Genomic DNA, 12,026 nt, shown 5'->3' with positions numbered 1-12,026 from the left:
TAAGAGCTGGAGAGATCATTTTGATAAAGGATAGTGTGATAAAGCAATGCTGAGGTAAATGATCAGCTCTTCTTTATGTATGGTCCAGCAGATGCAAGGGATCAAGCGGCCTAGGGCCTCACTTCCAGTTCTCATTCTTACACTGTAAGACATAGCAGCAGAATTAAGACATTTGCCCCATCAAGTCTGTTCCACATTCTATTATAGCTGATTTATTTTCTCTCCCAACCCCAGTCTCCTGCCTTCTCCCCATAACCTTTGCCACCCATACTAGTCAAGACCCTATCAACCTTTGTTTTTTAACTATATCTAATGACTTGGCCTCCACAGCCAACTACAGTCTCATGAAAGAAATTCTTAACTGTTCTAAAGCGTCATCCTTCTCTTCCGAGGCTCTTTCGTCTGGTTGTGGTCCTCACTTTAAATATACACAATAATTTTGTCTCCACAGCTGTTCTTATCATATTACAATTAGTTTGGACTTTCATTTCAAACTTCCTCAAGTACAATTCCTGGAATCACTTACACCCATTCTTGTGTCACACACAAGATTTCTCTCATCCTACCAGCATATTTTGCTAATCCTTTTGCCATCTTCCCAGAATGTGTTCATGTTCCTCATTGTAACTGTCCCAATTCCCGGACTTAACAACACTCCAAGTTTCTCCTGACTTATTTGAATATTGATTATATGTTAATAAATATTGATTATATACTTCTCACCCTAGATGAAATCTATCCTTAAAGGAAACATTTTTACTACATCTCAGACTCTTAAAAGGACCTCAGCTCACCTCCTGGCTTTTGGAAAGCAGGTTCAGTGCAAACTTACTGATCACTCGATCCTGTCCTTTCTATTGTGTTTGTGAATCTTTCCTCTCATGTCCCTATATATCTGTTTTATGATAGCATTCACACCCGCACCCAAGTATGGCTCATTCTTCTGCACCCAATTTTTTTTTTGTTTCACTTCTAGAGAACCAGCCTCCTGTATTTTGGATATTTGCTTTATGATTTTCACACAGACCTGTTTTATCACCTTCATACTCATTTTCTAACTAGCATAACACCTTAAATTTCATATGAAACACTCTTCGCTTGTCTGTACTGAAATCTTCTGCCACTATTCTATTGTATCTATGCTGTAAGGTTATGAATGTTTCCTTGTATTTTAAAATTATTCTTCCTTTATATAAACTATTCTTGCCAACTTTGTGTAGATTCTGATTCCGGAAGTTAGACTCTGACTAAGTACACCTACCCAAGCTTTAACCTCTGTGGACCATCACTTCCCATCTTCTGTCAGTGAATAGCTCTGATTCACAGCCAGACTACTACTCATTCTGGCTACATAAACACTGATCTTAATTCGGAAGTACATACTTGCCTGTTATATGAAATAATAGTTGCACTTTTCCCGAAAGGGATACAGTAGGGGATGTTGCAAGTACTCAAAATTTGAACTGAAAGCAGAGATCCCAAAACGCACAAGGTCTTACAACATTGTGAAAATGGGCAAGCAGCTGTTAATGAAAAGGCTTACGTCTTTCAGCCAACACTTCGCTCCTCTCAATTGATCACATCAATGCTGACACTTTTTTGTTTGAAGTCTATTAACACTGATGATTATGAGATGAAGATTCTAAATTTAATGTAGAAGATAGCACCATTTCTTCACTTACCCTCCAAAAGCCAGTAGAGTGTGGGTAAAGAATTACAACAATGCTACTCAACAAGTAGGAAACATGTCTCATTAAACTTAGCCTTAAGAATGATACCACAATCGCCTCCTCAAAAAAGCAGCTTCCATCAAGGACCTCCACCATCCAAGGCCATGCTCCCTTCTCGTTGCTACCAAAGCAAAGGTACAGGAGCTTTTGATCCCACACTACCGAGTTCAGAAACAGTCATTGTCCTGACACAATCAATTTCCAGAAGCAATGGGGATAACTTCACTCACTCAACACTGAATTGATTCTACAACCTATGGATTCACTTTCAAAGACTCTCTAACTCACATTCTCAGTATCATGCATTTATTTATTATTAGGTTTTTTTTTGCATTTGCAGTTTGTCTTCTTTTGCACATTAGTATTTGTGTGAATTTTCATTGATTCCATAATATTTACAGTTCTAAAGTAAATGCCTGCAAGAAAAATGAATCTCAGTACTGTATTTGGTGACACATATGCACTTTGATAATAAAATTAACTTGAAATTTGAAATCTTGGCGATTGAAGGTTTATTAAATTGAACTAAAATGGCTCCAGCTATACTCAAGTACTAGAAATTCCTTCACAAAACTGTGGACAGGGAGAAAGAAGAGCATTGACCCATGTAAACTTGGCTTAACCTCCAGAACAGCAATTTTACACAAGAGATTCGGGAATTTATCTAATTTCTCAGTAAGGGTTTTCATTGTCCCCAGCATGTTTTTCTGGTGCAAATCTAACCCAATTTATACCAACAGTCGCAGTAAATGCAAAGACATTTCTTATGTAATTTTTAATCGTTAGTTTAAAGTTTTCATTCCCAAAAATGTCAAGCTCATTATAATCTATTTCTTCTGGATCAATTCCAAATTTCAAAGGAAAAGATCAAAGTAAATTTACTATCAAAGTACGCATACGTTATCAAATACAACCCTGAGATTCATTTACTTGCAGGCATACACAGTAAATCCGAGAAACAATAGAATCAATGAAAGACCACTTGAACAACCAATGTGCAAAAGACAACAAACTTTGCAAACACAAAGTAGCAAAAACAAAAGAAATAGATATTGAGAACATGAGATAAAAAGTGCTTGAAAGTGAGTCCCTAGATTGTGGGAACAGTTCAGTGATGGGGAGAGTGAAGTTGTCCCCTCTGGTTCAAGAGCCTGATGGTTGAGGGGTAATAACAGTTCCTGAACTTGGTAATGTGTGTCCTGAGGCTCCTGTATCTTCTTCCTGATGACCACACAAGAAGACAGCATGGCCTGGGTGGTGGGGGTCCTTGATGATGGATACTGCTTCCTTGTGACAGTGCTCAGTGTAACTGTGCTCAATGGTGAGGAGGGCTTTACTCTTGATGAACTGGGTCACATTCACTACTTTTTTGTGGACGATTCTTACAAGGGCATTGGAACTTCCCTACCAGGCCATGTTGCAACCAGTCAATATACGCTCCACCAATCCACAAATATACACTTCAATCAAATGAAGTTTGTCAGTTTTAGATGACATGCCAAATCTTCACAAGCTTCTAAGACAGTAGAGAGGCTGCTGTTTTCTCTTTTTAAATGGCACTTACATGCTGGGCTCAAGACAGGTCCTCTGAAATGACAACCCTGAGGAATTTAAAGTTGCTGACCCTCTCCATCCCTGCCCCCAATGAGGACTGGCACATGGAACTTTTGGTTTCCTTTTCCTGAAGTCAATAATCAGCCCCTTAGACTTGCTGACATTGACTGAGATGTCATTGTTATGGCACAACTTAGCCAGATTCAAACATGCAGATTGTCTTCAGTATTTGCGATCTCTATGATCTTAGACCTTCCTGGCATCCTTCTGCCAAGAGGTTAGTTGCATTGCTCCAACATGCCAGCTGGGACCTCCCGATAGCCAAAAATTTTAATTCTATTTTCCGTTACCAGTGACATGTCTGTCTAAGTGCAACTTAGAGGAACAGCATCTCATATTCTACCTGAGCAGTCTCCAACCTGGAGACATGAACATCAAATTCTCACACTGTCAGTACCATCTCCCTTCTGTCCCTTTCCCCGCCTTTTCTTCTCTGCTTCTGATCCCATTGGCTCCCAATATCTTCTTTCCATCTCCCCATCTCTCCAGCTGCTCATCACTCACACACTCTCTAGATCCCTCCATTCGATGGCCCACCATCATCTTCTATTAGATTTCATCTTTAGCCACCAATCACCTTCCAGCTTCTGATACAATTTCAACTCCCTTGCCACCCTCACCTGCCTGCCACCCCCTCTCAAGCTCCAGTTTCACTCCTCCCCCCCGCAAGTCTTAATACCAGCCATTCTTTTCTGTCCAGATGAAAGGTCTCAGCCAGAAACATCAACTGCTCATTTTCCTCTGCAGATGCTGCCTGACCTCCTGAGCTTTTCCACTGCCTCCGTGTCACTGTTTTCCCTCCCCCATCATTAGCAGGGCCTTTACGGCTTCCCTGCATCCTGTGCACACCCCACTTCCCCAGCCTGGGCTGGCCCTTCCGATCTGTCTTCCCATCATGGCAGCATCTGTTCATTGTCAATCCTCCCCTGTAGCTGGAAGAGTGGTGCTTGAAATTCCTTAGAGATACAGACAGTAACAGGCCCTTCTTGCACAACAAACCCATGTTGCCCAGTTACACCCATGTGAACCACTAACCTGTAAGTCTTCGGAATGTGGGCGGTTACCGGAGCAACCCCACACAAGCATGGGGAGAACGGACTAACTCCTTACAGACAGTGACAGGATTGAACTCTTGTTGCTGGTGCTGTGATAACATTGTGCTGATTATTACCCTACCGTGCCATCTTGGCATGTCCTTTTAAGAGATGGTTGCAAAGATCACACCTATTGGTCTATGTGCCGAGAACCAAAAGACCTTGAGACACATCAATAGGGAATACCAAAGTGAAATTCAATGCCTTGTTGAAGAGGGAAATCCAGCAGAACTAATCCATGCATTGGGCATTTGATGTTCTTACATATCATGAGTTTCACCAACAGTAGCAGGGTGAATATCGACACTTTTGTTATTAAAAAAAAAATGGGGAGTACATCATGTGTCAGAACTTGTTCGATGCAGACTTGCATTAACTTTGCCGATTAGAAGCAACATGATATTAAATGTGATACAGACCTTGAGTAAAATAGCATCTTTATTCTGAGCTAGGATTTCGAGGTCAGTTAACTGCATCTGAGGAAGAAAAACAATTGTTATTGCTGTCTTTTATCGTAACTTGAATTACTCTGCTGAAAACTGAAGAAACAGCACCTTGTTCAATAAAAGTCTAACTGGAAATCAGAAATAACTTGAAACCCATGTCATCTATTCTCTATCTCTCTAGTGGGGTTTAACTCAGGTAAGTGAGGTGTTGTATTTTGTGAAGACATATTACAGTAGGATTTTAATATTCAACGGTCAGACTTGGGGAGCATTGACAGAGCAGGCAGAGGCCAAGTTCATTGTTCCCTGAAAGAGTCATCACAGGTAGACAGGGTGACGAAGGCAGCATTCATCATGCTGGTCATCAGTCAGGCCACTTGGTAAAGTGGTGATGTTCTGTTGCAGTTGTATGAGAGTTTGGGACAGCAGTGTAACATTGCATTCAGTTTTGGTCATCGTGCTATAGAAATGATGTAATTCAGCTGGAAGGATTGCAAAGATGTTGCTGGGATTCGATGGATGGAGTTATGAAGAGGTTGGGCAGGCTAGGACTTTATTCTTTGGAGTTTAGGCAAAAGAGGGATGACCTTATGAAGATATACAGTACAATCATGAGATACATACAGGTTGAATGCAGAGTCTTTTTCTCAGGACTGGATCACTAGCAAACTGAGGGACAACTGTATGGTCAGTACATGAAACAAGCTGCCAGAGGAAGAGGTTGAGGAAGATACATGGATAGGAGAGGTTTAGAGCAGGGGATCCCAACCTTCTTTATAACATGGACCAAAACCATTAGGCAAGGGTCAATAGACCCCTGGTTCAGAAGGATGTGGGTCAAATATGGAGAAATTGAATTAGCTTAAATGAGAATCTTGGCTAGCGTAAATCAGTGGAGCTGAAGGACTTTTCTCACAGTCTGTGATGAACTACATCCAAGTGAAACTACATCTCTTAAGTAATACGAGATGAAAGATTGCAACTTTATGGATAGCACCTCATGACATTGTACGTAAGAAAAAACTAGAAACAGTCAGAAGTTATATTTTTAAGTATTCTGATTGTACCAAAGATGCTTCAAGTCTCCCTGAAGTTATTCCATCAAAACAAACACAATCCTTTGAACCAGCACAATTGTTATTTCCACATTTTTGCCAATAATGAAACCGCATTGTATTGAGGGATGATATACTGGTTTAGTTTTATTAATAGTGAAATTATTTTTCATTTCTAGTAAAGTCAAAACTCCCAGGAAGTAATTTGAAAAAATTGTAAAACTATAATGTTACAAATCTCATTGATGCAAACATGAAGTAGGCAAAGTTATAGTGCCTGTAAAAAAACCATACTCAGTTTGGAGGAGCAACATCTCATATTCCATTTGGGTAGCCTCCAGCCTCACTGCATGAATATCAATCTCTCTAACTTCTGGTATTTTCTCCCATCTTTTTCCATTTCCTATTCTGTCTCCCCTCTTTCCTCTTTTCGCCAATTATCTTCTTCCGGTGCCTCTCACCCATTTCTCCCATGACCCACTTTCCTCTCCCGTCAGATCTCTCCTCCTTTAGCTCTTTACACCTTTTCCACCCATCACCTCCCAGATTCTCTCTTCATTGCCTCACCTATCCACCCTTCCCCGCACTTAATCTCACCTATCACCTGTCAGCTTGTACTCCCTCCCCTCCCTCAAGCTTATTCTGGTTTCTTCCCCCCTTTTCCTGACCTGATGGAAGATCTCAACTTGAAACATTGATTGTTTATTCTCCACCACAGATGCTGCTTGACCTGGCATGTTCCAGTAACATTCTGGTCACTATACGAAGGTGGTCTCAAGTAGGTGAGACAGAAGGATACACAAAATTTCATCTCTGATGCGTTATCCCATGCCTACAAGTCTTCACTTTGGAAGCTTTACTGCATTTTGTTATATGTTATTGAGTGGTTTAAACTTTGATCTCTACTCTTAGTCATATGTTTGATCCATTTCTTACCCCCATCCCCAAAGAAAGGTCACTCCCACGTCAGGAACCCAATTGCAAATCTAGATTGGCACACCACACTTGAAGACGTGATTCACTAAAGAGCACTTGTGATCGGATTGCAACCGGAATGAGCAACATCCAAAAGTCACACTCAGGATCGTGTGGAAATGAGGGCATGAGAATGGATTTTGATGCTGACTGTGCAAGAAACAGCAAGGCATTTATAAGAAATTCTGCTGCTTTTACTTCAGGGGATAGAGTTGGACCAATAGTCATCCCTCAAACTCTAACAGAAGTGGAATATTTAGCAATTTATCTTTCTCTTTAACAAGACTGACCAAATCCAAACCCCAGATGACCAGAGAATGAAGCAATAGCCAACTCAACATGACAACAAACTTTAGGCACCCTTTCTTAAAGTAAGCAAATTAACTTTGAATTTCAGTATCATATAAAATGAACTGTTAGAATTTTGGGTATAAGACTATGTCAGATTTTTTAAACTACACATTTTTTTCTGCAAGTAGCAATCTCTAACATATTTCAGCCCATAATTGGAAGGACTGCTGGCAAACAGGAGTGGAGACCTGGAAATTTCCTCCTCAAAACAGGAACCCAACTTTGAAAATAAGAGATCCTAACTGGAAATACTAGATGATGGCAATAAACACTTTCATTTATATGGCGCCTTCCAATGTTTAAAGCACTTTATCATGTCTTTTCAACCTAGTCACCGCTATAATAGAAAGCTGGATCAAATTATAAGGCACAAGAGCAGAATTAGGCCATTTGGCCCATCAAGTCTGCTCCACTATTCCATCATGACAACTTTATTCTCTCTCTCAACCCCATTCTCCTGCCTTCTCCTTTAAGATGTTCTAAAGAATTGGTCCATGGGATAAAAAAATGTTGGGGACCTCTGTTCTAAAGGGACATCCTTCTATCCTGAGGCTGTGCCCTGTGGTCCTAGGCTCCTCCATGATAGGAAACATCCTCTCCGTGTCAACTCTAACTCAATAGGCTTCAATCAGATTCTCCCCTTCATTCCCCTAAACTCTAGTGATTACAGACGCAGAGCTATCAAACTTTTCTCATACATTGACTATAATATTCATGGGATCATTCTCATAAACTCCTCTGGGTTCTCGCAATGCTAGGACACCCTTTCTTAGATATGGGGCCCAAAATTGCTCACAATACTCCAGATGCAGACTGACCAAGGACTTAAGGATGCATTGCTGAGGTTTTTTGTTTTTACATACTAGACCACACAGAATGAATGCTAACATTGCATTTGCGTTCTTCACCACCAACTCAACCTGAAAGTTAACCTTTAGGGAATCTTGCACAAGCACTCCCAAGTCCCTATGCTCCTCTGATTTCTGAAAGAGCACGACTATACATGTTCCTACACAATATTCCATCTGCCACTTCTTTGCTCATTCTTCCAATCTAAGTCCTTCTGCAGACTCCCTGCTTCCTCAACACTACTTGGCCTTTGATTGATCTTGGTGTCATCTGCAAACTTGGCCAGGAAGCTATCAATTCCTTCATCCAAATAATTGAATCTCCTCTGTCTATCCTGCTGTTATTTCTTCAAAAAATTCCAACAGGTTTTTCAGGCAAGATTTTCCCTTAAGGAAATCACGCTGACCTTGGCCTATTTTATCATGCGTCTCCAAATACCCTGAAAACTCATCTTTACCAAATTCAGCACCTTACCCACCACTTATGTCAGGCTAACTGGCCTATAATATTGTGTCTTTTGCCTCCCTCCCTACTTGAAGAGTGGAGTGATATTTGCAATTTTCCAATCCTCCGGGACCATTCCAGAATCTAGCGATTCTTGGAAGATCACTATTAACACCTCCACAATCTCTTCAGTTAACTCCTTCGGAACCCTCAGGTACAGTCCATCTGGTCCAGGTGACTTATCTCCAGACCTTTCAACTTCCCAAACAACTGCTCCTTAATAACAACTACACTCTCTTTTGCCCCACCCCCCAATGCTTGAATTTCTGCCATACCGCTATTGTCTTCCAGTGAAAGCTGACACGCAGATTAGATAGGCCAAAGGGTCTGTTTCTGTGCTGTACTTTTTTATTACTCTAAATACTTACTAAATTTGTCTGCTATTTCTACATTCCCCATTACTATCTCTCCAGCATCATTTTCCAACAGTTCGACCGCCATTCTCACCTTTTTTTCTTTATATATGGAGTCATAGAACACTTCAGCGCAGAAGCAGGCCCTTTGGCCCATTTTGACTGTGCTGAACTGTTGTTCTGCCTAGTTCCATTGACCTGAACACCTCACACTTGTATCCTTCCGCGTACCTGTCCAAATTTCTCTTAAATGGTGAAATTGAACCCGCATCCACTATTTCTGCTCTCAACTTGTGCCACTCTCACCACCCTGAGAGAAGATCCCCCCATTCATCTTAAACATTTTACATTTCACCCTTTAGTTCTAGTCTCACCCAACCTCAATGGAAAGAAGCCTGCTTACATTTACCCTTTCTAAACCCTCAATTTTGTATATGTCTATCGAATCTTCCTTCATTCTCCTACGTTCTAGGGAACGAAGCCCTAACCTATTCAGCAGTTCCTTATAACTCAAGACTGGCAACATCCTTAGATTTTCTCTGCACACTTTCAATTTTATTGACATCTTTCCTGTAGGTAGATGTTCAGAACTGCACACAATACCCCAAATTAAGCCTCAATGTCTTAAACAACTTCAATAAAACATTCCAACTCCTGTACTCAGTAGTTTGATTTATGAAGGGCAACGTGCCAAAAACACCCTTTATGACCCTATCTACACCTTCAGGGAATTATGGATCTATATTCCCTGATTGCTCTGTTCTACTCTCACTGATACAGCACTGAGTGTAGTAGAACTCCCAAAGTGCAACACCTCGCATTTGCCTGCATTAAATTCTATCTGCCATTTTTCAAGCTGGCCCAGTTCCCCAGCAAGCTTTGATAGCCTTCCACGCTGTCTACTACACCTCCTATGTGGAAAAAAGCTCTTGATATCCATTTTTATATTAGTGGCAAGTTTACCTTCATATTTTATCTGTTCTGTTATTGTATTTTTTAAGTTATCTGTTGGTTTTTAAAAGCTTCCTAATCCTCTAGCTTTCCATAATTTGTTATCTTATGTACTCTGTTTTGCTTTTATACACAGCAATCTCCTACAAACAGCAATTTAATCAGATTTATTGACAGGATAAACATTGGCAGGACACTGAAAATAGTTCTGTTACCTTCTTAAAGCATCCTGGGGTGCTATGTAAGACCACAAGACTAACCTCAACTTTTTCTCCAGCAATGCAGCATTCCTTCAGCAGAACTTGAAACAACCTAGTTTTTCTCCATTGTATCTTTGGAGCACTAACAGAACCCACAATCTGATTTGCCTACTGCAATACAACATAGCTGAAATCTATTCAGTCTAATGGATCTATACCAGTTCCCAGAGGAATCCCAATCTCCATTAGCCCTGTTACATTCTCTCACACATACCCATCAACTCTACTACCAACTAGACACAATTGATAGTGGCCATCCAACCCATGCCTTTGGAAACATGGGAGGCAACTGGAGCACATGAGTCCACAGAGTCATGGGGACGACATACAAACTCCACATGGACAGGACGCAAGATTGAACCCGGGTCACAAACTTGAGGAGGTCCGTATGTAGCCCACAGATATCCCAGATCTAGAACAATATGGTATAATGAGGTTAGGACGAAGGAAAACCATGAAAGAGAGGCAAACAAAATGCTAAAAAACATTAAATGGTCTTTTCATTCCCAAATTTGGTGGATAAGCATTTTCTTCAAAAAGTCAGATTGCAAATGCAGATTTACCAGCAAGACTTTCCGACATCATTCTCCTAAAACTACGAGGGAGATAATTTTAAGATAATTGGAGGAAAGTATAGGATATCAGAGGCAAGTTTTATTTTACACAGAGAGCAGTAGGTGCCTGGAATGAACTGCCAGGTGTGGTGGTAGAGACAGATACGTTAGGGACATTGAACAAGCTGTTGGATAAACACATGGAGGGCTGTGTAGGAGGAAAGGGTTAGAGTGATCTTCGAGTTGGTTTTATAGGTTAGCACAACATCATGGGCTGAAGGGTCTGTACTGTGCTGTAGTGTTCTATGTTCTACAAAGAGCACCTTCACTATTTAAGATTCTCATAAAATGACTTGCCTGCAATTCTGTTTTTTCATCAGAGAGCACGGCTATCTTCTCATGCAGGGTGTCAATGTCAACGATATTTCTTAGATTCTGAAACAAAGGCACAGAAGATTATTCTCATTACAAACAGTTGTAGCTTTATAAATTTCTGGCTAGGCCACACTTAGAGGATTGGTTATCCCATTACAGGTTGGTCAAACTTGGGTTATTTTCTCTGGAGAGGTGGAAGGTGAAGGGAAACCAAACTAAAGTTTATAAAATAAAGAGTCAGGAAGAGCAAATAGCTAATATCTTTTGTTGTTAAGTGTCACTGAGTCACCATCGACTCATGGCGACCTATGGATAGATGATGTAAATGAGTTTTAATCCTCGCAAAGGAGACTCGTTGTTGATAACACTGTGTTCATAGCTGTCATCAATCTGATTCAAGGCCTTCCTATCTTCTGTTGTCCTTCTGATGCTGAGCATGATATTCTTTCCAGGGAGCTTTTTCTTCGCATGAAGTGCCCCAAGTACAATAGGTGGAGCCTTTGTCATTTGAGCCTCCAGAGACAGACTAAGTTTGATCTTGTTGAGGACCGATTTGCTTGTTCTGTGAGAGGTCCAAGAGACTTGTAGTACAATTCCAGCACCACAGTCCAAAGGCATCGATAGGCTTTCTATCCTTTTTCCATCCATGTAATATGGTTGAGAACACCTTCACAAGTTGAATCTTTGTTCCTTTTCAAGGATCTTCTTTAAATCCTTCATGGCTGCTCTGCAAGGGCAATTCTTCGTTGGATTTCTTGACTGCTTACTGTGTCGGTGTTAATCATTGAACCAAGTTGAAACTGTCAACCACTTCAATTTCCTCTATCAAGATTGAAATTGGTTATGCTGTCAGTAGTCATAATCTTAGTCGACTTCAGGTTAAGGTGCAGACCCATCTTGGAGCTATGTTCCTTG

General features: G+C 40.7%; 1 protein-coding gene across 1 annotated transcript in view; it reads right to left on the bottom strand.

Moving 5' to 3' along the window:
• The window catches only part of lrmp (lymphoid-restricted membrane protein), a 227,776-nt gene that overhangs the window by 173,995 nt on the left and 41,755 nt on the right, over positions 1 to 12,026 (bottom strand). Inside the window, exons 8-9 of the mRNA XM_072241407.1 lie at positions 11,094 to 11,171; positions 4,858 to 4,914 (exon numbers count right to left, since the gene is read on the bottom strand). Coding sequence (XP_072097508.1) covers positions 4,858 to 4,914; positions 11,094 to 11,171 — 135 coding nt within the window. The remainder of the gene's footprint in view (positions 1 to 4,857; positions 4,915 to 11,093; positions 11,172 to 12,026) is intronic.

The sequence above is a fragment of the Mobula birostris genome, chromosome 23, assembly GCF_030028105.1.
Source record: "Mobula birostris isolate sMobBir1 chromosome 23, sMobBir1.hap1, whole genome shotgun sequence".
Taxonomy (NCBI): Eukaryota; Metazoa; Chordata; class Chondrichthyes; order Myliobatiformes; family Myliobatidae; genus Mobula; species Mobula birostris.
The sequence above is the reverse complement of the archived record's forward strand: the minus strand, read 5'-3'. Positions and strand labels throughout refer to the sequence as shown.